Source organism: Heloderma suspectum, chromosome 3 (genome assembly GCF_057233095.1).
Source record: "Heloderma suspectum isolate Gila_16-S chromosome 3, 16-S_ref, whole genome shotgun sequence".
Taxonomy (NCBI): Eukaryota; Metazoa; Chordata; class Lepidosauria; order Squamata; family Helodermatidae; genus Heloderma; species Heloderma suspectum.
In genome coordinates this window covers 205,122,566-205,149,465 of record NC_139460.1, presented here as the reverse complement: position 1 = coordinate 205,149,465, position 26,900 = coordinate 205,122,566, and the positions used below count along the sequence as shown (strand labels likewise).

General features: G+C 41.3%; 1 protein-coding gene across 3 annotated transcripts in view; it reads left to right on the top strand.

Moving 5' to 3' along the window:
- Window positions 1–9,784, top strand: part of CCSER2 (coiled-coil serine rich protein 2) — a 79,100-nt gene extending 69,316 nt beyond the window's left edge. For all 3 annotated transcript variants that reach the window (XM_084845336.1, XM_084845338.1, XM_084845337.1), the window contains one exon: window positions 4,204–9,784. In XM_084845336.1, the coding sequence (XP_084701462.1) occupies window positions 4,204–5,022 (819 nt within the window). In that variant the 3' untranslated portion in view covers window positions 5,023–9,784. The remainder of the gene's footprint in view (window positions 1–4,203) is intronic.
- The last annotated feature ends 17,116 nt before the right edge of the window (window positions 9,785–26,900 follow it).

The following is a 26,900-nucleotide window of genomic DNA, read 5'->3' as shown; positions in this document are numbered from 1 at the left end:
CTAGGTATGGGGTAGGATTGGGGCGGGGGACAATAGGTGGGTTATCTCACGTTTCATGACATATGCACCTGGTACAACAAGTATGCCTAGAGATGTAAAATTTCCAGAATTTTTGAAGCCATGGAGAAACACCATTTTTTTCTGCGCAAAAGCAGACATTTTGGGGCAAACTGAAGTGTATGCAAAATGTGCTTTCTTATCAGACCTAAAGCTATTATTCTGCAATAACAACATAAAATGCTTAATTTATAACTTAGAAAATGAAATTGTAGTATTTGACATATTTATGAAATTTAGGTTGCAGACATACTTGAGCACAAGCTCCATTAAACTCAGTAGGTCTACTTCTGAGTAATGTGTAGGTTTGTGATTAGAGAAATCCTGTGCATGTTTACTCCGAAGTAAGGCCCACTCTGTTTAGTCCCAAATCAGCACACATAGGATTGTGGCTCCTCCTAATGTTTTTATCATCCAGCGAGGCAGCACAATAAGATGTTTGTTTCCCAGTCTGTAGGAGGGTGTCTGTGTCACAGTTGTTTGAGGGGAGATGTGAAAGAGATGTGAAAGGGTTAATCACAAGGGAGAGGCCAGGTCAAAAGGACATTAGACACAGGATACCTGTTTCATGTATCTCCAAACTAGATCAAGGGTCACTGGAAAAAGGCAAGCAGAATTCACAGGCAATGAAGGCCATGTGACCTCTTCTCATAAGGATGACAGCACCTTTAGGTACAAAAATGCATCTTGACTGTTTCTGTATGCTAGTATTTTTGTATTTCCTTGAGCTATCAGTATTGTTTTCAGTATACATTGCTACATGTTGCATTTCTGTATATTCTTAAAGGGCAAAAATTACCAGACTGCTAAAAAACGCTAACAGTGAATATTATGCCATAAAATGAGCCTTTGTGTGTATAAGTTGGGTTGGAGAATATTTATATTTTTTAAATACCAGTTGTTCTTAGAATATTTTTCTATCCTTTCATAGCTATAAAAAGTTACTTAGAACATTAAAATCTTTTATGTCAATAGAGCACTTTTGACAATGATTACCATCTTGTAGCTAAATTTCTATTATACAGAAGCAGGAATCGGAAAACGTTTTTGGCCTGACGGCCAGATTGCCATATGGGAACCCTCCCAGGGGCCACATCCCAGCATGTGATGTGGCCAGAGCCCAAAGTAGTCATAGCCATCTCACTCTCTTTCACATACCACCCCCCCACCCACCCCACAAACACACATACAGAGCTCCCAGCCCACCTTCTCCCCTGATCCATGCAGATAACCTTGGGAGGAGGGGGAATTTGTGAAGTATACAGAGGCATTTGTATGACTCGAGGAAGGGTGAGTGTACATGACATGCCTGCACACATAGCAGGATCTCATCAAAAACTTGATCTTCTGTTGCTCTAATTTAGCAAGAAGGATTTTTATTGTTCTTCAAATACCCCTGTCTAGTAACATTTACAAATGCTTATATTTCACACAAGCATGAGTCTTTCAAGTGCGGGCAGGTTGAAGATGCTTGAAATGTTCAGGGAAACTCCCTTAGCTACATTTTCAGAATATGGGTACTTCTGGAGAGGCATCCCCCCTCCCCAGCCAGTGGTCCCCAAGGTGCATTTTTAACTTCCCTAAGCAAGACAGAGGTTCAGGTGAGGAACTAGCGATAAGGAAATTTGTTTTTCATCCTGTGGCATAAATATTGGCTTCTTGAGAAACTGTTATTTTTACTTTCTAATTTTAATCAAATTAAGATGTAAGAAAGGGAAACTTGCAAAAAAGAATTGAGGTTTGGATGGTGGTGATGGAAGGGAGGACATTTTTTCCTTCTCCCAGGTGGCTGCCTAGAATTCCTTAGGGTAAGCACCCAGAGGGGGTTATGAAGGCAGCAGCATGTTTTTAAAAAGCCCTCTGCAGTTTGATTGCCATATGATTGCTGGCCTGAATTGGTGCGGAGGGAGAATTCCTTTGGGAATTTCGGACACTGCTTTTGGCATCTTTCCAACTGTGCAAGAGGTAGTCTGCAGCCTTAATTGGCGCTTTTTCTCCCCCACTCCCTCAACAAGCAAGAATCTTGAATAGGCTAGGGGTGGGCAGGTTCAGGAGGTAATTTTCACCCCCTGGACCCCCCTGCAGGCCACATCTCTCCCCTCCATTGTGACCCCCCCCATAATATATACATTTAAAAATGACACTCAGAGTGGCTAAGGAGTGCTGAAATAATCAAAATTAGCTTGCTTTCAAGCTAATTTTGACCTTTTTGCTGTTACATAGCAGCTGCGGAGCACTAAAAGGGTCAAAAAGACTTAAAAATGGCTGCTCCGGATGCCATTTTGTTTTTGTTTTTGTTTTAAGTTGGGTTGGGTTTTGTTTTTTTTACAATTTTTGGTTGTGGTAGGGGTTACATACAGCCCATGGGCCACATGTTGCCCACCCCTGGTAGGGAAAGGGCTGGGTCCCCTTTTTTTCTTGCACTGTGGGGTTGTCCTTTTCATTTGAAGTTTCATATAAGCAGTTATCCATGCATGTGCTGTACATTATACCCACATTCCTTTTCTCTACTGCTCGTGATACTACTGCATTTATGGTCACTTGTTATGTGTATTTTAAAACCATTTTTTCTGGGAAACTGTGTGTGTGTGTTCTCTCTGCAAACCATTTTAGCCCCCCCCCCCCCCCAGTGACTACCATCACCTATCTACAACATTGCTAAGTCCCCTAATATTGCATCTACATGGCTGGGGTCAATCTATAGATAGCAATAAATATCTTCCTTTAAATTAGAAATAGTCTAGCAGCATGTATGCAGTGGTATATCTGCCTATTATATTGTCACAATGCCTTCTATAATCCCATGGTAACACTTATAACTTATCATGCCACACTGACTAGCTCTGGATATACTCCAATCTAAGTACTAATGTAGAAATCCTGGAATTTGACTGTTAATATGTTAAACTAATTTGCATTGTGTTGATCTTGGGGCGGGGGCAGGAGATACTATAAACTATGCAGACTCCAATTCTTTCAAAGTCAAAAGTAATTTTGTGGGCATATTCGCATTTCTTGAAGCACTACACCAAAACCTTTTAGTAGGATAGATAAAAAAGAGAATGAGTGCCAGTAATTCCATTGGTAAAATGAGATGAACCTTTACATAAAATGCAATGGACGTAATAAGTTGCCTTATCTTGCCCACCACTGTCTACTCCAGGGGTAACTACAACTGTTTTGACTAAAGTTCCCATCAGCCCCAGCTAGCATGGCCAGTGTTCAGGGGAAATGGGAGCTGTAGTCTAAAACATCTGAAGCGCACCAGGTTGGAGAATGCTGGTATTCTCTTGACTGGCAGTTTTTTCCCAACCTGTCTCAGGCAGAGATCTTCCCCAAGCATACCTGTAATCATTTTAAATTGAGTTGAGTGTGGGCCATTTTGCACACAACATGGATTTTCTTTTGCTGAATTATGGGCTCTTCCCTGTATTGTGCTTTCTGGGAGGTGGTGATCACAATATAAAATCTAATTCCAGGGTATATGCTATATAACCATGTTATGCAGTGTCTTTATTAAAAATCTATTTGAACTCATTAACTGAATTGGGGTAAACTTATAATCAAGTCTTCTGTCCTTCTCAACCTCTGAAAAAAAGTAAGTCTCTGAAATCTATTGCAAATCATTATTTCCAACTCAAATTTGTGTACTAAATTCCTTATATCCTCAAATGTTAAGAATTCTATTAATAGTTTTAGCATATGAGTTGTTGTTCAGTCGTTCAGTCGTGTCCGACTCTTCGTGACCCCATGGACCATAGCACGCCAGGCCTTCCTGTCCTGCGCTACTTAATGTAAAATGATAGAAGCAATTTCCCATACACATTTTGTGTGTTGCTAACTTTGCTTGTGTTACCAATTTTCAGATATTAATGTTCCTTTAAAAATTATACTATTGTGGCAAAAGTGTTTGACAACCTTATATTTTCTGCTACGGTTGAGTCAATAAATGTGTCTCTGTGTTGCACAGTTCATTTGAGATTGCTGAATTTTATTCCTTTGTTGTTCTTGCACAAGTCCAGAATGTATTGTTTTACCTGTGTTTCATACATAAACCTTTAATGCAAAAGCTGAATTTCTAAGCACCATTTACATATGAACTGATTTTTTTCCTAATCTATTAACATGTAACTTTCTCTCCTGTAGCCTCAAGTACTACAGCCTTCCAGCCTCCTTCCCCGTTTCACAGACCTCGCCCAGGGAAAATTAATAAAAACGTCACACATCGCGGCCCACAGTGAAAATCCCACTCAAGACCAACAGAAAAATGGTGGCCACGAACATCAGAATGCTGCAAATGGCTCCTGCACCAGTAGCCTAAATGAACTGAGCACTTTAAATACACGGTTAAATGTAAAGAAGTCAGAGGAGAATTCACATTCCATCAAGAATGTAAAAGTTAGAGAAAAATCTAAAGAACTGACTGGTAGAAAATCTAATACACTACAGACTCATCCCTCTTCTTCCCAATCATCTACCCAACAAAATACGCAAGAAGTGCAGACCAAATTAGTTCTAAACAATAATTACTCACGAACAAACCAGGCTTCACCCCCAAAGACTTCAAGAGCTACAAAGCCTTCAAAGCAGAATGTTTTAGTGCCTCCTCCAATAACTGTTGCAGCATCATCTCCAAATGGCTCTTCTGCTTCAAAGGAGCCTGAACTGCTGCCACCAAGCAGCCCAGCACAACTGCAGTCAGCATCCAGTCAGTCTGATCTGAATAGTAAGAGCCAGAGAACCTCTAAACTTCGTCCCCCAACCATTTCCTTTAGGCCCAAGCAAATGACAAATCCAAAAATCATGATACCTCCTGAACATCAGAACACCTCATCACAGATGAACAACTCAAGGCAACCAATACAAGCAAAGGAAAATCTGCAGAACCAAGATTCAAGCATTCGTTACGGTGATAGTGTGACCTCTAATCAGCATTCCCGCCTCCCTAAACCAAAGACATATTGAAAGTATGACTTGCATATTCATATTTCATTGTCCTGTATTGTGAAGCTGCTTGCCCTCATCCCTTCGTGTCTCAGTCAGGATTCTTCATCAAAAGCATGCAAGCATTGAATGCTGCATTTCTTCTGGTGTCTAACTATTCTAATCTCTTTTGTGCCATTTAGAAATGTCCATCATTCCTTCAAAACATGGTTTGCATCCACTGATTGCATTATCCATAAGTCCCTTTAAAGATAGCTTGGCTTAATACTAAAGTTTGCAGTGACTACTGGTTGCCAGAGTGTTACACCATTTGTCAGAGTTGGACAGGCTGCTTTCTGGAAATCCTACCCCTATTAGTTTGGACCACTGAATAATAGATGGCTAAGGCTACACTTTTGGTTCTGACTTATTAATTATAAGTGATGGACATACTATACAGAGCTGGTCTTTTTTTTTGTCTTCGTCCTCAGCCATAATTCTGAGTCTGCATCTCAGAGGCCTATGCAAAATGTTCCTATTTATAACACTCAACCCAAGACTTTCTAAAAGATGTATATTTGGTGTTTGTTTGAGGTTTCATTTTTTTGCCAGGTGGACCCCAAATTACTTTATTGCTTTTTGGATCTATATTCAGTGTTCACAAGTAGAAAACAAAATTTCACAGGGTGAAATGGATCTTAACTATATTTAAACATTAATCTTTCCATGCACTGTAGATAGCCTATGGAATACTTTTGTGTTCTACAGGTATTGTAATATAACTAAAAACCAGTGTTTAGGATACATGTCCAAAACCCTTTTTCATGCAGGCTGTCATGAAATGGTATGTGATATGACTCTTGGAATAATAGGTCTGTGACTTCTTTGCTGAGGATTTTCATAACACGTATTTCATTTTAGGGTTTAATAATTGTAACATTATTTATTGATTTCTGTTGCTATTGCAAGTCTCAAGAACCCAGCGTGAAATGTTTGCACAAAACTTTGCCATAAATATAGGGATTTGAAAATAATTTTTCATAATAAAAGCTTGTTGTTTTTTAAAGCCCTATTTTTAAAATGCACACATTTTGGGAAATTGGAGTCATAAGAACAGAACTGATACTCGGTTTTTCAGGGATTAATACTGCTTTTGTGATGTATGATAGGTGGAAAGTGACTGGTAAATGAGAGAAACTCCCAAATATATCCTGCATGAAGATGGTTGTAGTCAGATTTTTATGGCACCATGAGGTATAGAAATACACCCACAATTTAAATATGCCGTGAAAATGAAAAATATTGCATCCCACAAAACCAAACATGGATATCAATTTAACTGCATCTAAGCCTTACTCCAACACCAACCAGAGAACTGTTTTAGTTGGCATTTTCAGATTCTGTCTTTTGTAGTGTTAAATGAAACAGATGTGAATACACCATCACAGCGGGTTTGAGCCCTATGTTGAATATTAGATTAAGGAAGGATTTTGTAGGAAAATGCATTTTAAAACAAAAGTCAGAGCATTTGTAGCTTTTGGCTTTCCTTAAGCCAGGCATAACTGTCTCCCTAATCAGGAATGTTGAAGAAACTTACAAAGACCAAATGTAGTGTATCAGTTATAAGACTGACCAAGAGTGAACTATGTATACGTCACTTTAAAACTTGCAGTGAAACTTTCTTGGTTGCTGTCCTCAACTGTGGAATACTTTCCCAATGAAGCATCCTGAAGTTGCATAAACATTTTAAACCAGTTACCTTATAGTGACCAGAGATAGGAGTGATATGAGGACTAAATGTGAAACGTTTTTCTGTTGTGGCATTACCCATTCAAACTGTTGGATGGGGATGGGCTAGACACCAAATTATCACATTGCCCAGTTTATTAAAGGCTGACTAAACACATCTGCTTTTATATTCAAATTATCCATACAGTTGTGATAGAATAATTGTTTAGAAGATGGGGTTCTCATACAGGTGTTATAGCAGATATTGTAGTATTTAAAGTGGAACAGCAATTTGTCTTAACAAACTTTGGTTAATTCTGGTTGGAGTCAAGAAGATGCAGTTAGGGCTTATTCTTTGAACATCAAATTTAACAGGATCCCATGTTGTCACACAGTTGGTTCTCAATGGCTTTCCATTATTGAAATGCTTCTGAAAAAGTTTCATGGTTCACCTTTTGGACCTTATGAGAAGAGACTGGTAAATGAAGTTTCAGAGTTGATTTGGTTAAGATGTATTTCACATTTACTCTCATTGTTAAGTCATAGTGCAGCCTTGCAAAGATGTACTAGAAAAAGAAAGAGAAAAATCACCAGTCCACCAAGATGCACTTATATGTCACAGGACAGGTTGAAAAGTCTGACAAGCTGCTCATCTGGGAAGAAGTTGCCACTTGCCCAGTGCAAGTAATTGCAAAATGGCATTTAGAGTAAAGACCCTTGCATCCATTTTAAAGGCTATCCATGTACTGATTTTAAGATATAAATTAGGAAACATTCAAGAATTTGTTTTTTAAAGTTCATATTACTAAAATCATTATTACACTGTATTACTTAGGGCACTTAATGAGAAGAAAGCACTGCAGACAGTCATGGTTCTGTTTGTTACAATAACTTCAGTAAAATACAATATCTGAGGAAAATAAATTATGTTTCAAAGATAACTTTAGCATTGCACATCCTAATTTTTTAAGGTGTCAGACTGGCAATTAAGAAGCAAAGCTGAGGACAGCAGATTGGCTACATGTAAGGTTCAGATGGATAGCCTAAATTGTATGTGCTACTATGCACATAAAATTTAGGGTCTTGGGGTGAGTTGGCTATCACATAACCAGAATAAGTTGAATAAGTTGTCATGGATCACTGTCTCACTACCTCAGGTGATTATCTGACAGAGAAAGCTAGGAGATGATCATGTATTTGTCTATCTCTTTAAACTGGGCATGTAAACTTCCCCCAAGTGTGGCTACATCAAAGAAAGTTCTAATGTATGTTTAGAAAGTCCAGAGTGTGAGACAAAGATTTTTTTTAGATGATGAGAGGTGACTAAAGGCTCACGACAGTTTGTAGAAAGTGCTTTGTGGAATGCCAGGCCTGCGGTGAGACTCCAGTAGTTGTAAGTATATGTTTCAAGTAACATCAGTACTTACTTAAAGCGAATAATGTTATTAATGTAAGTACAGAGAATTATTTTAAATGCATATATTAAACAATTGGGACTTTGTTTGTACTTAGGTTTTTTAACTTGTGCATTTTATCCTTTTGGATTATACTACATTATGCAATAATTTCTAAAGTATTAAACTATTCTCAAAAGTCTATAATGAAGATAATTGATCTTTTAACAATAGATGCAGATGTGGAACAAAACTAATTTGCACTTTAAACTATGAGCTCTATTGCTTGGAGTCATGCCTGCATTTAATTTAAATGCCTGCAGCTGAGTTAGTGAAACAGTTTTCACTAAGTATTGGGTGTTAGGGTTTGGGGTTTGTTTTTTTTAAAAAAACAAAGGAAGCTTACCATGGACAGTGCAGCTCATAAAATGTTCTAGCCACCAGCTCTTCATTATTTCTAAACATTTGTTCATGGTACTGTAGCTTGCATGACTATAAGACCTGGCCCCTCAATATTTTGTCCCAGTGAGCTTCCACTTATTTAACATCCACAATATGCATAGCGTTGCTGAAAATTTGGGAGTGATTTGTGCTGAAAGAAATACCCATGAAGACATGCTTGCCAAAACTGAGGCTTAAATACGTTGGGCCCTTAAGTAATTTATGTTGGTGCTCATGTCAGATTGGATACTGCCCTCTATATTTTGAAGAGATTTGTCCTTCAAGTTTATATGTTTAGATTTGATTTTTGAAGTGTTAACAAACCTATGTGCAATACTAACCCGCCCTGCCCAATAGTTGAGTGAATCATTTGTGTAATCAATGAGCATCAAATCCTTCAAGTGATTCACAGACAAATATGTGATATGAACTCCAAATCCAGATATGGTGAAGCTCAAGTAGACTTCAGTAAATCAGTTGAATAAATCAGTCTTTGGTCTCAAATGCTGATTTTTGTGTTAATGCAGCTTAGGTAACTTGAATAGCATTTGTGGTTATTTTGTCCCTTGCATGTCACTCCATATGCATTCATGACGTCTTTCATATACTGGTAGATTAGCATGTCTGGGGATGAAATGTAATTACTTTTTTTTTTTTTTTTTTTGCATAACTTCTGTTTTTGGTGGAGATGCATTCTCATACCATTAAAATGGATATTGATACTGGAATGGGGTTTCCATTTTGTCTGTCTTTCATCTGGTTGCAATGGTTCTCTGAATGCTACAGACACAATCCAGCCAAAGTTAAGTACTTTTAAGGCCCATTAATTTCAATAGTAGAGTTAAGTTTGTGCTCAGCTCTCAATGAAAATAAGTGGGAATTAAAAGCTTAGCATTGGTGGATCATGCTGTGTTGAAACATGATCATGGCTGTAGACCTGGTTTTAAACTCTTCTACAACCATGCTCTAGAAATATTAAAAAAAGTTTTGATCACTGTTGTGGTAAAGCTGCTCACTGCCTACGTAAATGTCAAAAGCACCATGATAAATTAATATTAACTGCAGTGTTAGTATTTGTCTTAAAATTCAGTACTAGCTGCAAAAGTACCCTTACAACATAGTATTTTGTCTAAAGAAAAATCAAAGTAAATACTGTATATTGGAACTTGCTTGTAAAGATTTAAAAACTTGTATGTAAAAACTTTCCTCAGTGTTGCTTTAGTGAATAAAATTCATAATTCTGAGTGTCTTTTGTGTGCTGTCACTGTCTGCATGTGAGTGATTGCTGGGAAATGCAGAGTATTGCTGCTGTTCTTCTGGGCCTTAATTTTAAAATGATTATTCTGCCACCTAGTGTTGTCAGTGGAAATCTGCAAATGGCCAGATCAACCTTTGGCGCTTGAAAATATTAGGAGATCAGAAATCCAGTATAATTTTAGGTGAACTCTGTACTGGACAGAGTGCATTAGTGGTAACTCTGTCTCCTATAAACATTTGTTTGTCTAATGATTCAGTTTCAGGCCTATCAGTAAAACCTTTTCTGTCTTCAGGTCAATTATGGAAAAAACTTCCTCTCTACCTCCATGTCTCTTCCCCCTGTAAACTGCAGTAGAGAGAAATGTAGTATGGTTGCTGTGAATGCAGGCTTGAGGTCCTTTGTGATGGGGATAGCATCTATCTGCCTTCTCATTGCCCAATATACACACACATATACACACACACGCGCGCGCGTGTGCAGTTACTGAGACAATTCAAATAATTTCTTAACCCCGCAATGGCCCTCACCTCAAACAAATGACATGCTTGGGTAAGGACCAAAGATTGCTGTGTGTAACAGCACTAGAGAGTTGTCATAGGCCTAACTGCACATGGGCTAATGTGTAGACCGTCCTTCCTAAAAGAAATAACATTAAACAGGATGGCTTGAATTAAATTAACATACTAAATTACGCTCACCATCTTGTAGTCTCAGGCCATTTTGCATTGTGATGTTGCTTCTGCATCCTCATGTAGCAGGCATGGGGAGAGATAACAGCTCTCTATGGGCCAAAGGACTGAGCAAAAAACATGGAGAGGCCGAGGGAAGAGGGTCCTGAATGTAAGAAGAGAAGACTGCTTCATGGAGCTGGGATGGGGAGTGAGCTGCCTCCAGTCTACCTATGTGGGCTTCATTTCATTTGAAACATTTCTGCCTCACTTTCCCCACCATTTGGACATGGCTTACAAACATAATGTAAGAATATAGTAATTCCAACTTAAAAAAACCTACTTAAGCTAAAAAAATCTAAATAGCAACAAGTCCTGTCCAAACTCCTTGCAGCACATATGCTTTAAAACGGCAACTCATATTCCAAAAGCTTCCTTTAAAAAAGCTACCATTCATTTTCTAAACATTGGCAAAGGAAGCACATACCTCATCTAAGTGTTCATTCTGGTTCTTTCCTGCTATTATCTTGATCTTCCAAGCAAACATTTTAACCTGCGTCCTACCCACCAATTTGAATGTCCCTCTGTCCCGTATGTGTGTCCCATACAACAAAGAGGTGCTCTTTGAGATCCCAGGCAATGAGGGGGTATCAGTGACATGCAACCTAACTGGCCACTATTGCAACTTACACATTGCAAATTTGGTTTATGCAATAGACCTCTGCCCCTGCTGCAAAATAGGAGGCAAGCATTTAAAGCGTCTAAAGAGTTTTCAGTGTAAAAGTGCATTGCAAGAATCAGTTGCCCAAGTAACAAATATGGATGATGGTGGTTCCAATATCGGAATCTATGAGCATCTGGCATTTTCTAACACTACTTTCTGGGTGCAGATCAGTTGAGCATTTCTGAGCCTTTGATGAGAAAGCAAAACAATGCTGCTTAGGGGTGTTTGCTCCCTGTCTCCTATACATTCTACTTTCTAGTTTCCTATGTGTAACTTGGACTGCAAGAGTGGACTGTTGTTTTTAACCATGACACTGACCTGCCTCATTTGCCTGTTCCAGAGACTCCAAGGGGTGTAAAAAAAAAAATGATGCATATTAGGATGGGCCCAGTTTTGCATAATTATTGATAAATGCTACTATAAAGAAGTTCTATATCCTAGCAACTTAGCATACCACCCTTTTATATTGACTGTTTCAAGCTTTCAATTGTTAAATGTACAAGACTATTGATAAGAACTAGGGATGCACATTGGAATCAACCAAAGCCTGAGCAGAACTGAGCCACTTTGGTTCAGTTCTGTTGCTTCCTGAGGCAAAACTGACTTCCTTCCAAAGCCAAAAGAGCCAAAGCTGCTCCAAAACAAGGCTTTGATATTGACTCACATTTCAGAGATGTGAGGTTTTATTTCTCCTGCAAATAATGTCTTCTGGTTTTGTTTCTCTAAATGCTGATTATGAGCAGTGGGTGGGAGTTTGTCTGACTGAGTGACTGACAGGTCCATCTTTTAATTAGGACACTTTTTACCAGGGACTCAAATCACTGCTTTGTGGGAGAGCAAGGGTGGGACTGTGAGATAGCCATTCTTCCAATGACACCAGGCATCGCTATGAAAAAGCCATAAACTGGTTTTCAATCATAACTTCTTAGCTCCTGCACCTATCCTGAAACTTTACAGGTTTTTTGGGCAGGGACACCTCTATGATGTGTGCCAATGTCATACAAATTGCCAACAAACCAGCGGGGAGGGAAGGGGAAGTGAATCCCTCCCCCCAATTTAAGGACTCCCCTTTCACATGAGTCACTGCACCTATTCTGAAACATTGTAGGTTTCTTACTTAGGGAAACCTCAAGGTTATCTGTCATTTTCAGAACAATGGTCCCAAGGAACATAGAGGCATAAGTGCATTCCCTTTGGGATAACCCCAAAATCTCAAAGCTGCTCTTGCACGAAAACCTGTGGGTATTCGCTTGAAACTTGGCAGGCTCTATCCCTTCAGAACAAGCAACTATCACTGTAAATTTCATCCAGTCCTGCCAAGAAATAAAAGTTATCAGCAGTTAAGTGAAGTGGACAGACTAAATTGGTCAGAGCCATCAGGCCATTTTTCTGAAGCATCGGATTGGTGTCCAAGGTGTGGGACAGTGTATACCTCTTAAAACTGTTTTAAGTGCAGAGTAAGGACAAATACCGAAAATGAACATTGGTTCGTTGAAATCTGGAAAAATGCCAAGTATATGAGACTAGTATGGGAAGAGATTAAACAAGTTGGGTACACTTTGGAGGACTTAATACATGGAGGACTTAGGACCAACATCCAGGCTACCTGTCTGTAATTTTTGTCACAAAGACAGTTTTAGAGAGGATGCCAGTCTCAAATCAATTTATACGATACTCAAAAGTCTGCTTCAAATTGGAGACTTTCAAAAAGTAGTATACAATGGTCACACATCAGTATTTTAAAAATCATACCTTTTAACTTATTTGTGTTAAGACTTAGTGTGGTTTCGTACTATCCCAGTGCTATCCTAGGAAGATTTATATAGACTAATAGCTGAGCATGTAAAGTGTTCAGAGTAGGGGAGTGTTCCAGTTTCTGATCTTTGTGTCTTCCTGTTTTACTAATGTTGCATTAACTATGTAAGCTCTAAATATTTTCCAAGATTCCTACCTCTGCCTTGGACCCTTACCTTTTGGGCAGATCACTCATCCTTTGCCACGCCTCCCATGGCAGGCATTTTGTGGTGGTGCTCAGGACAGTTTCTCAAATTGCCAAATGTGCCCATGGGCCCAAAAATGTTGCCGACCTTTGTTTTAGCCTCTCACTATCCTGTGAGGCACGTTAGGCTGATAGTCACTTGGGCAGGGCCACCCAATGAGCTCATAGCTGTCCAAGGATCTGAATCAGAGTTTCCCCTGTCGAAGCTTAGCATTCAAACCACTGCCCCAAATGGGAGTAGGGGAAATTGGCATACTCATGCCCTATCAGCTTATACTGAGTATCCTGGAGATAGGGATTAGGTCAAGAGGAGAATAATCACCTATGCAACAAATAGAGATAAAGTATGAACTTTCTATGGATAGAAATATCATTAGGAAGAAGTTTATGGAGACATCATCCAAGTAGCTGGACAACTGTTGAGTAAAACAGCTGGATTCTTAGGTGGAAATACTTTAGTCACTTGCTTCCTCTTTCCTGCTTGTATCTCACCAAACTGCGACGAAAAATGCAATTTCTGAACTAGTCCTAAGAAGCCAAAGCTCTAACAGCCCAAATGGGGTGAGGGGAGAAGATCAGTCATAGCTGCCTAATTATCAAACCCACTACCACTCAACTAGTGTGGCTGCTTACACATCACCACAAAAGAGGACACCAAATACCCACCCCACGAGGAAAACCTGGGAAAGTTACTAGAGAAAGCACTTGCAATCTAGTTCCTCCCTGCTCCAACCTTCACATGGCAACTTTTCAGCGTTTCTCATGGTGTGTGTGGATGTAAGGATGTATTTGTGTGCTATTTCTCATGCATGGATCCTGGGTACTACAAAGAGGGGGGTAAAAATCACTACCTGAGTTTTACCGCCTCCCCAGTAAATATGCTACCGTGCTTCATTCTTTCAAGTTCTGAAATAGAGCCGCTCAGCGTGCAGGCCTGTTCCTTCCGATTTCATCAGTTTTAGCCAGAACTAAGGGATGAGAGAGAGCTTTGCTTTGGCTGCTGTGCAGCAGAGGGCACTGTGGTGCAAGCTGTTGGGAAAATGTGAATTCTAAGAAGGTAGGTGAAATTGCTGCCTGTATCAAAAGCAGCTTCCTAGCGGAATACTGGATCTTTGACAAATGCAGTTCCTGCACTCTACTCTTCACATCTTTCCTGTTCTCAGTGATGGGTGGTACACAAATTAAACACTTAAACTCACTCCTGACTTCTCTCCACCCTCCTGAGCAGCAGCAAATTAACCCAGCTAATACTTTTCAGCTGAAAAGAACTGTCATTATTCTGGTGGGTGGAGGGGAATAGAAATAGATTGATAACCTGGGTGAATTGTATGTGTGTGTAATTAGAAGCAAAATGTTTAGTAATTTATATCATTCACAGGCCTCTTATATTTCCAGCTGGTTGCATTTATAATTCATAGCTATGGGGAGAGAAGAGGTGGGGAGGGGGCTGAATACCGTGGGTGGAAGATTTTGTTCTTCACATTGAACAGGGCTTAAGGGCTGGTTCATACATTCAAGATGAACTGAATGATAAAGCCTTTCCTGGACTGGATGGTTTCAGGCTACAAGAGTGGGGTTGCACATGAGTGCTTTCTGGTGGTGGGGAGAAACCAAACTCATTCAGTATACATAGAAAACTACCACATCAAAGGAGGGTTCATCTTAGCCAGTGGTGTGGTGGTAAATGAAAACGTGCGGGAGCTCATCACAACAGTCCCTGTAGCCATGCCCCATAATCACATACCCACGAAGACTATACATTGGCTGGGTTCACACAGTCGCGGGGGCAAAAGAACCTATTGTTCGTTCTTTCCCTGCCTCTGTGCTTGCCAGTCACACGATCGCGAAGCCACCCCTGCCACGTGCTGGGTTTGGAAGATATGGCAACCCATGCTGCATCATGGGTAATTATGTAAATCAGAATTGCATAACTAGCATGTGTGGAGGCAGGGAAAGAACCAATGATAGGTTCTTTCTCTGAATAAACCCTCAAAACTACGGCAGAATGGAAGTAAGAAGAACATAAACCACAGAAGTTCCAGAGAGGCAGTTGGTGTGTGGAGTTTCCTGAACTGGCTGTATTTAGAAGGATGCCTGAGATCCCTTGTACAGGTATTCATATAGTCGTCTATTCAGGCTGCCTGCTGTGATGTAGGTACATGACTATAGCCTACTTTGTTAGGAGAAGAATTATATAGTGCACCAGTCTGGAGTAGTGGTTAGAATGTTTGACCTCGGCTGAGAGAACCTGGGTTCAAATAGCTATCCAGCCATGAACACTACTGGTTGATCTCAGGTCAAGCACACTATTTTAGCCAAACCTTCCTCACAGGGCTGTTGTGATGATAACCCTGCTATCTATACTTGGTATGGGCAATTGTTTTTGCATCTCTGTGTGTCCTCCTCATAGGTCTAGCATATGAAGTTGCCTTCAAACAGAATTAGACAGCTTTGACCACTCTGACCAGTAGTGGCTCTCCAAAGTCTCTGGCAAAGGTCTTTCCGACTCCTGCTACCTAAAGATTTTGGGGATTGGATGTGCAAACTTCTGCATGAAGCATGTGCACTACTACACAGCAATAGCCTTCTTCCATATTAAAGTTGAGTAGACTACTCCCATCAGCTGTTCACACAAATCAGGGCAGACTCCTGGGGTTGAACCTCAAGCTAATTGAGTTGTATTTAGGCCCCATTGAAATCAATGGGACAACTTAGTCATGTCTTCTCATTGAAATCAGTGGGACTAATGTGCAACTAACATAGGCTGCCATCATAAATACACTTACTAGGGAGTATGTCCCATCTCAGGATTCAACCCATAACTTATGAATCAGTGAATAACCACACTTTTGTGATTCAGGAATGGGAAGTCTGGATCAGGGGGGCCAATTCTCCCAGGCAGACATTAAAAAACAAAAAACAAAAACAGTGGTGCACATTTTCCTCTTGAGTACATACAAATTGCACTAGATTGACTTCTTCACTGGTTAGGGGAAATCAAATAAATTTTCCACTGTAGTCTTGCATATGGGTCAGCCATTTATTTCCAAAGGATGTATTATGTGCCATATGAAGCTCCAAGGCAGTTCAGCTGCAGTTCTCAGCCAGACCAAGGAAGTGAATAAAAACAGAATGAAATATCTGAAATATTCCCATGAAATGATGGTAGATAGGATTTTATTTTCATTTTCAATGACAGATTGGTAATTGGATAGTTGTATCCAATTTTATATTAATCAAGTGGAAATCCCGTTTCACTATTGGTAGTATGCTTATCCTAGAATTTATATCTGTTCGTTTAACATACCTATCAGGTATGTTTCTGTTTCTGAGTTGTTAAATCTATTTATATTTAGTTTTTTCTGCAATTTAATCTAATGGTGAAATGTGTTGGATATCCTTTTTCATTCATAAGCAGTGGTTTTCATTCAGTGAAGTCCTATTTAAAAACAAAAAACTATCCAGACCAAACTGGGATTATAGGATGCCATACCAAATCCAGATTGGAGCATTTGTTCTCCAACCAGACCCTCTGAGGTCACTTGTTGGAAGCTGGAGCTGGAACCTGAAGTGTAATAGGCAGAAGCTCAGTTGAACCGGTTCCTAGTTTTGTTTTGTTTTTTACCAGGCCTCAACAATCCAGCGGCTTTATGCTGCCATCAGTCATAGGTAGGGTTGCTCGCAAAGTCCTCCCATAGCAGGCTCAGAAATGAACTTTAGGGGGTTCTGAAAGTCTGCCTCAAATTAGAGGTGAGCTTTTAAGAACACCCTCCTTGGACAAAAATAGTATGAGAAGAAATCCTGGCTCCCCTGATCCCCAAAGCACCCCCTCCCCCTTCAAGCCCTACCTGACTGGGCGTTGCTTTCCCTCATCCCTGTAGCATCCTGTTGCCCTGGCTCACTGATGTCAGTGTGGCAGGTGACCCATGGGAGAAGGAGTGCTCCTGAAGGCAACTGTAATTGCAATGGCCCTCTGGAGAACTCCATCTCCCATATGTCCAACCTGCTGTGATATCAGTGAACCAGTGCACCTGCCAGGCAGGGGGGAAGGAGGAAAAAGCTCCTTCTCTCTCCCCATATGTACTATTGCTGCCCCTGCTACCACCATCCAGCCAGGTAAAAGCTTTAAGGGGAAGGGGAGGAGAGTGTTTGGGGGAGTGGGGGCTGGTGAGGAGGGGAGGTTATTTTCTAACCCTCTTACTGGCTTGGAAAATAAGCCAAGTTACTGCTGATATTGTCAGAAATAACTTTATTTCTGAATCAGTCCAAGGCAAGCAAGGGCAAACCTATCCATCTCTACGGATAGGGGGCAATGTTGTACACTCCTGCCCTCTTCTGTGTTTGGAAGGGCCACAGTATCCCAGTTGCAGGCACTGCGGTTCTTGGTTCAAGTCTTGATTTTGTTGTTCAGTCGTTAAGTCATGTCCGCCTCAAAAAGTAAACAAAGAAACCCATTCTACCATCGTGTGTGTGTGTGTGTGTGTGCGTAGGCCAAGTATGTAGACCAAGGTAGCCCGAGAGGAAGAAGAGGAGTTGGTGAGCTTGTGGTGGCAGCAGTATACTCTGCAGGGATCCAATTTAAGAGAGCCCAGGGGATCACAGGCAGATGTGCATGGCCACTTCTGGAGTTACAGGGAGACACCCATTCCAATCTGAAAATCATTCGTTTAAGAGGCACTTCCTCTTGCAGAGATTTTGAGGCACCATTGCTGTTTAAGCAAAATGGGGTTTCTCTTACCCCAACACCATTCTAATTCTGCTGTTCTCCATGGAATGGACTAGCCGCAATCAGAATTAAGATCACCTTCTGTAGTGGATTTTCATAGAAGAGAGTGGCGAGGAGTTAAGTGTGACCTTTTCACAGAGCCATATACAGTGTCTAGTAGCATATGCATATTTATTTAGTAGAGTAGTTGGCAACTATTATGAAATTAGAGTCGGTTTACATAGCTGTACACAAATATGATGAAAGTTACTGCTTCTTTCTACTAACACCAAGCAGATAACCGCTCAGCGGTTGTCCCACACATTTTATACTTTCCCTCTAATAAGACTGTTCTTCTTTGCTGTGAGAAATTCTCTTTTCTGCCAAGAAGTTAAGGCCCTCTTTTTCTCCTCCGTGAAGAAAGGGATGTGACAGTTTCTGTTATTTAGGAGAGACACCTATATAATCCAAACACACCGGTTTGCTCTTTGTTCTCATCTGAGAGGGGAAGGCACACTACCTGCTCAGAAAAACAGCCCCTGGGGCAACATCTGCTGCTTCAAGGGAAGGGGAGCAACTACAACTTCGAGTTGAGGGTAAGCTTATCTTAGCTTTTATGGCCTGCATCCACTTTCCATCAGTAAACTGTATATCATTCTTTCACACAAGTGAATTGAGTCATATCGGTATCCTCGAATCTGTTTGGTGTGGGTCTTGAGTGAATCATGCCCCTGGTTTAAGACACCTTCTTCCCCTGCTTGTACATGAAATTTACAGGTGAAGAATGCCTTGATTCAGAATACCAATCAGCCAAAAGCATGAGGTCTGGAAACACATGGGGGTGGTGTGATGTGACTGCACCACTGGTCTTTTTGAGACTTTAAACTAGTACTTAAGCCATTTTTATTTATATTTTGCATAGGACCGAATGCAATCAATAATTTCACCCTGTATAATACATTTGATAAATACCGATCTAAGCATTTGAAGCTGCCCAACTTTGCACTTCTTTAGAGAAGTGCTGACAGTCTTGCCAAAAACAAACACCAATCCTCTTTATTCCACATTCCTAACAGCTCTTCTTTTCCCAAACCAGGACACCACTCTTAGTGCTGCATAAATGTGTGGCAGTTTTCTGATATATGCAGGTCTGAATATGACCAAATGTTTGTTTCTGCCTTGGGCACTTGTCATAACTTCTGCTCTTTTTTGGTGGATCTTTAGGATTACTACAACAACCCACTGAGTCCAACCACAGGGAAAATGGGAAGATGGATTTCAACACTGGGAGGCGGAGGATTTATAGGGCAGTTCAAAAATTAAAGGGGCCGCGGTGGCTTAGTGGTTAAGACGCTGAACTGCAGACCGAAAGGTCGGCAGGACAGCAGTTCGAGACCCGAGTGCTGCGTGATGGAGTGAGCTCCCGACTTCAGTCCCAGCTTCTGCCAACCTAGCAGTTCGAAAGCAAGAAATTGCAAGTAGATAAATAGGTACCGCTTCGGCGGGAAAGGTAACAGCGTTCCGTGCACCTCAGTGTTCAGTCATGCCGGCCACATGACCACGGAAGCGTCTTCGGACAGCGCTGGCTCTTCGGCTTAGAAATGGAGATGAGCACCACCCCCTAGAGTCGGACACGACTCGTTGGGGACACCTTTTTTACCTTTCATTTTATGTATGTATTTCTTAAATAAATACATAAATTTTATTTATGTATTACTTATACACATACTATTCAACAAGAACTAGGTTGCCTTTTAACCATTGAATATTTTCTCCCTGAAAGCTCTTACTGAGTTTCAACAGCCATTCAAAATTAAGACAAATATAACTTCCTTGGTTTTAGTTTATTTAGAGAGCAATCCTATCTAGATAGGCAGGCCACCTCCAAACTCGGAGGCGACCGCCTATCCAAAGCAGGGCAGGAAAAGCACGGAGGGGATCGTTCCCTTCGCACTTCCCCTGCCCTGCTTTTTTGGCTAGACAGCCGATTGCAGCTGTCTAGCCGCGGGAGGACTGAGCGGGGAAGGAGGCTGCTGTACAACACATAGGCAGTTATGCTGTCCCCACCCTGGAACACCCCCAGCCCAGCCCCTTTCCAGCCACTCCATGCTTCTCTTGCAAGCGCGGAGGATGGGGCTGTTCTGCACTGCCTCTGAGGCAGCGTGGAAGTGGGGGGGAGGTCAGTTCTCCAGGAACCGACCTCAGCGCGCGGGCTCTGAGGTCGGTTCCTGGAAAACAACATATTCTATGGCCGTCTAGCTGCTGTTTAGCGGCCATAGGATTGCTCCCTCCATGGCCTTAAGATCAGTGGATGTTTGCCTAGGAAGTCCTTTGACTGGGTTAGTTGAAGCTAGATTTTCAATAGGTTTTTGGTATCCTCTTTCATCATAGGATGTTAGCCCAAGATCCCAAAGGACAACTGTCCACTCAACAGCTTATTGCTCCATTTTCAAAGCCATTAAGTTTACATCTTTATGAGGATATCTGAACTCAAGGGGGCAATTTGTCTCCAAGCATTTCAGCTTTTTTCTTTGAACAGATATATTAACTCTGAATTACCAACCCATGTTTTGAACAAAGAATGAACCACAGGAGTGGTTTACTGTGCTCCTGCTTCATGTATCTCTTATGTCATGATGTGTGCATAGAATCATAGAATAGTAGGGTTGGAAGGGGCCTACAAGGCCATCGAGTCCAACCCCCTGCTCAATGCAGGAATCCAAGTCAGAGCATCCCTGACAGGTGGCTGTCCAGCCTCGTCTTGAAGGCCTCCAGTGTGGGAGAGTCCACTGCCTCCCTAGGTAATTGGTTCCATTGTCATATTGCTCTAACACTCAGGATGTTTTTCCTGATGTTCAGCTGGAATCTGGCTTCCTGTAACTTGAGCCCATTATTCCTTGTCCTGCACTCTGGGATGATCAAGAAGAGATCCTAGTCTTCCTCTCTGTGACAACCTTTCAAGTACTTGAAGAGCACTATGATATCTCCCCTCCTCTTCTCAAGGCTAAACATGCCCAGTTCTTTCAGTCTCTCTGCATAGGGCTTTGTTTCCAGTCCCCTGATCATCTTTGTTGCCCTCCCCTGAACCCTCTCCAGTTTGTCTGCATCCTTCTTAAAATGTGGTGCCCAGAACTGGACACAGTACTCCAGATGAGGCCTAACCAGTGCTGAGTAGAGGGGAACTAGTACTTCCCGGGATTTGGAAGCTATGCTTCTATTAATGCAGCCCAAAATAGCATTGGCCTTTTTTGCAGCCACATCACATTGTTTGGCTCATATTCAGCTTGTGATCGACAACAATTCCAAGATCTTTCTCACTTGTAGTGTTGTTGAGCCACGTATCCCCCATCTTGTAACTGTGCATTTGGTTTCTTTTTCCTAGGTGCAGAACTTGGCATTGATCCCTATTCAATGTCATTCTGTTGTTTTCTGCCCAGTGCTCCAGTCTATCAAGATCACTTTGAATTTTGTTTCTGTCTTCCAAAGTATTAGCTATCCCGCCCAATTTTGTGTCATCTGCAAATTTGATCAGCATTCCCTGCACCTCCTCCTCCAAGTCATTAATAAAATTGTTGAAGAGCACTGGGCCCAGGACTGAGCCCTGTGGTACCCCACTCGTTACCTCTCCCCAGTTGGAGAAGGTCCCATTGGTAAGTGCTCTTTGAGTCCGATTCTGTAGCCAACTGTGGATCCACCGGATCGTTCTTTCATCTAGCCCACTTTGAGCTAGTTTGCTCATCAGGATATCATGGGGCACTTTGTCAAAAGCTTTGCTGAAGTCGAGGTATAGGATATCTACAGCATTCCCACGGTCTACAAGGGAGGTTACTTGATCAAAAAATGAGATCAGATTTGTCTGGCAGGAGTTGTTTTTGACAAATCCATGTTGGCTTCGAGTAATCACTGCATTGTTTTCAAGGTGCTTCCAGATGGATTGCTTTATCATCTGCTCCACAATGTTCCCAGGGATTGATGTCAGACTGACTGGTATGTAGTTCCCAGGTTCCTCCTTTTTACCCTTTTTGAAGATAGGGACAACATTAGCCCTCCTCCAGTCATCTGGCACTTCCCCCGTCCTCCATGATTTCTCAAAGAGAATAGACAGCGGTTCTGAGAGTTCTTCTGCCAGTTCCTTTATTACTCTAGGATGCAGTTCATCTGGCCCTGGAGATTTGAACTCATTCAAAGTAATGAGATGTTCCTTGACCATGTGCCTGTTGATCTCAAGCTGCACTCCTGCCCTTTCAGCCTGTACTTCGCCTTTGCCAGGGGGGTCATAGACCCTCTTTTGGGAGAAGACTGAGCCAACATAGGAATTGAGCACCTCTGCCTTTTCTTTGTCATCTGTTATCGTTTTGCCATCCTTATTTAATAGCTGAAGCACCATTTCTTTCCTCTGCCTTTTACTATGCACGTAGCTGAAGAAAGCCTTTTTGTTGTTTTTAGCATCCCTCGCTAACCTCAGCTCATTCTCAGCTTTAGCCTTCCTGATGCCATCCCTGCAATTCTGTGCTACCTGCCTGTACTCTTCCTTTGTTACTTGGCCTTCTTTCCACTTCCTATATGTGTCCTTTCTTGTTTTCAGGTCATCCCTAAGCTTTTTGTGAAGCCACATTGGCTTCTTCTGTTGTCTTCCACCTTTTCTTCTTGTTGGAATTGTTTGTAATTGTGCCTTGAGAATGTCCTTTTTTAAAAGCTCCCACCCATCTTGGACTCCTTTTCTCGTTAGAGTCGCTTGCCATGGGACCTTACTGATCATTGTTCTGAGTTTATTAAAATCTGCTTTCCTAAAATCCAGGGTACGTGTTTGACTACACTCGGCTTTTGCTTCCCTTAGAACCAAGAACTCAGGTACAACATGGTCGCTTTCCCTCAGAGTTCCTGTAACTGCTACTTTATCCACTAAGTCATCTCTGTTGGTTAGGATCAAGTCAAGGATAGCCGATCCTCTCGTTCCTTCCTCTACTTTCTGTAGGAGGAAGTTATCCGCCACACAAGTCAGGAATTTCCTGGAGGGGCCATGTTTTGCAGAATTTGTCTCCCAACAAATATCGGGGAAATTGAAGTCCCCCATTACGACTACATCATGCTTCCTTAAAACATTGGCTATTTGCTTTTCAAAAGTTTCATCCTTGTCTTCTCCTTGGTTGGGTGGCCTGTAGTAGACTCCGACCACCAGGTTCCTTTTATTCTTTGCTCCATTTATTTTGATCCAGATGCTCTCGATGGGGCTACCAAGCTCATCCTCCTGTGTTTCTGTGCAGAGATATGTATTTTTCACATACAGTGCAACCCCACCTCCCTTTCTGTTCCTCCTGTTCTTTTTGAACAAGTTATATCCTTCAATTGCTGTATTCTAGTCATGAGAGCCATCCCACCAAGTCTCAATTATACCTATCAAGTCATAATTTCCCTCCTGTATTAAGAGTTCAAGTTCGTTCTGTTTGTTTCCCATACTCTGGGCATTAGTATATAGACATCATATATAGGCATCCTTTTACTTAGATCAGATACAATGATAAAAATGATATATTTGTAAATATCCTGTTCTGTTCTCCACATCTGACACATGCAAGGCCTTTTGCTGTACAGTTATACCGAGGAGCTGTTGTGCACAGGGCAGTTGTACTGTTCTGACATGGGCTTTTTGTTGGGCCAGTAGACCACCACAAATCAGGGCAATCTCCCTTCTGCTCTCTGCCTTGCACAGTGGGCAACAGAATTAGGCTATTAAGATTTTGACAGAGAATGCCACTGAAAGTATTACTCTTGTGTGCCACGTCCTGTGCCAGAAACCATTTTCCATTAAGGTACATAGAATCCTTAATTCCCAACATAGGACAAAGGGTACTATGGTGGTTGGGCATTACTTAATACTGTATGTAAAAAGAATAATTTCAAGCAAATATTTCTAAGATTTATTGGAAGAATTTATTTTATGGAAGAAAACAAGCTGAGGTTAGGGCTGTGTTTAATAGTCTCTAATCTTTAATACTGGAGCATGCTCAAGAGCATCATTTCCAGTTATGGAGAGGCTGGAAAGATGTCTTCTGGCTCTAGTAAGCTCTCTCTAACACCAGTTACTGTGCCATCAGTGGCCTGGCCTTCACCAACAGCAACTCTGCGGGAGTATGCAGTGTGCATTTTGGACAGACTCCAGGCAAAGGCCACAGCTCAGTGGCAGAGCCATCTACTTTGCATGCCAACAGTCTCAGGTTCAATCCCCAGCATCTCCAGGTAAGACTGGGAAAACGTCTTGTCTGAAACCCTGGACAGCTGCTGCCACTCAGTGTATACAATACTGAGCTAGTTGGACCAATTGTCTCATTTGGTATAAGGCGGCTTTCTATATTCCTCATGTCCAAGACTTCCCTCTACACACATCTCATCCATCATGACAACCATTTTTGTTAGTAATAATAACAATCACTGCTTGATCTCGAGATCAGTTATGTACCCCAACTCCTTTCCCCATCAGTTCAGTTGCTTGGTGTCACTGTCTCCCCCCTCCCCATTTCAGCCTGATTATATTTTGTAACTTGTTGGTTGCCTGTAAATTACCCCTTTACACAGTGACCCTGGGGTACTGGAAGCATTGGTGTGCTTTTTATCATCATAACTCTGGTTGACACCAGCCTTTCATCAGCATTAGGTAAATTGACATTGAATTAACCTCTTACCAGTGAAACCGCAGAAATCGCTTTTCAGCTATGTTCCTGCTCCTCAGAGGTGTTTGCTTGCCATCTGAAGCCCACAGCATCCATCTTCTTTCTGTCAAAGGTATGGTAATAATTAATTTTTCTGTGCTTCAGGGGTTTGGGTTATTTCTTAGACAAACAGAGCAAACATTGTCAGAATTTATTTTCAGTTACTTTTCTCATCTTCACCACTCTGCAGCTTTGATAAAAGGCTCTCATCTCCATGGGTTGCCTTTAATCTACTTCAATAAAATGTGAATAATCTCATCAGCACCTTTGGAGACTTAAATCCACCCAGCAGGAACACAGCAGCTATCTATTGTAGTTGTCAGGCAATGCTGCTTTGGATGCCTGTCCCTTACATTAGTGGGCAGGAGGCTATGTTCCTATGTATAACAGGTGGCAAAATTGTTAAAGGCCTAGCTTGTCTACACTCTAACACTGAGATCCTGATTGTATCAACCAGAACTGTCCAGAAAGGTGGAGTTGCTGTCTTGTTTGTACCCTAAGGCAGCCCAGCCATTCACTGCATCATATGAAATCATCCTGCTGCATCAGACCAAAGGTCCATCTACAGCACAATCCTATGTACACTAACCTGGGAGTAAGCCCTGCAGTAAACGCAGTGTTACTTATTTCTGAGTAAGCATGCATAGGATTCTGGTGCTAGACTAGCATCTTGTTTCTACTAGTGGCCCACCAGATGCTTCCAGGAAGGTCAAAGCAGGGCATGAAGGAAACAGCATTCCTTTTTTTGTCCCAGCAGTACCTGGTATTGAAAGGTATATTGGCCCTGAACATGGAGATTCTATTTCACTCTCTTAGCTGATGGATCTATTTCCATTTAATTTAGCCAGGGAACATCTGTGGCTCTCCAGATGTTATTGGACTACTATTACCCCTGACATTGGCAATGCTGGGTGGGCTGTTGGGAGTTGGATTAAAGTTCTAAAGGGCTACAGGTTCCCTAGCCATGGATGAATACATCTCGGCTAGTGGCCATCTCATCATCTTGCTACTATCTCATCGTGCCTTGGTACTAAATTCCATAACTTTGTTATGTGTGTATGAAAAACTTTTGTCCATCCCAAAGTGGACAATATTCCATATTGACTGATTCCAAGTTTTGTCAACTTATGTGAGAGGATCTCTCTCTCTCTCTCTCTCTCCTTTCTTCTCATCATTGGTAATTATAAAATTACCAAGCACTATAGCCATTCTTCAAATGGAAGATGCTCCAACCCTTGGACCCATTTGGTTGCCCATTTTCAGCTCTATGACATCCTTTTTGAGATGGAGGGTGACCAGAATTGTAAATATAAACAATATTCTAAATGTGGCTGCACTGTAGACTTTCATATAAAGGCATTATGATACTGTCAGATTCATTTTCAATCATTTTTCTAGTAGTCCTTAACATGAGAGTTGCCCTAATTAGAGCTGAGCAAAAATAGCCTCCAGGAAATCTCCACCCTATTTGTAGGCAGTGAAATTGGGGGTACCATTTGGCTGAATATTCTTCTGGGGGAGGAGAAATTCTGCACATTTCTTGGAGTGCACCTTCCCATCATAAGGTATTCGGAGAATATTCTACAAAATAGATCTCTTTCTGGCAAGGAGGCAGAAAAGAACATTCTCAGAAATTTTCTTAGAAAAATCTCTTCTAAAATTGTTGGCTCAGCTTTTGCTATCTAGTGGGCCTCCAAGATTACTTTCCTACATAGAATTGATTGTTTATATTCTGCCAGTATATGTGTGGAGTTAGGATGCACATCACTTGACACTTACACTGAATCTCAACTGTCATTTTAGATGCCCAAACCCTGTGACGAAACACAAGTGGGGGGCCCTCAAACACTTTTTTTTAAAAAAAAACTAAAGGTAGGACTGGTTGAAGTTTGGTCACAGTTCCTACCTTCACAAAAATACGGACAAACTGTACATTTTCCTACTAGTTATGGACAGATAGTGTCATCTGCCCACCTCCATGCCATATTAGATTGTCAATTAATTTAAACAGGAACTTTTGGTCCCATTAAAGATGAGAGTTGCAGCCATTTATGTAGATGTCTTAAATATCAAAACAATAACCTAATTGATCACAGTGTGTATGTAATCTCTTGGTTCATAAGTGGATACATTTTACTACACATCAGCACATGATATATGGTAAAAATTCTCCTTACCAATGAACAATATAGATGCACAGCATAGCATTTTCTTGGTGGAAAGGCAGATATAAACTGAATAAATATACACGTTATGTGGTAATTGGTTATCTGTACTCAGATAACCAAAGTATTCT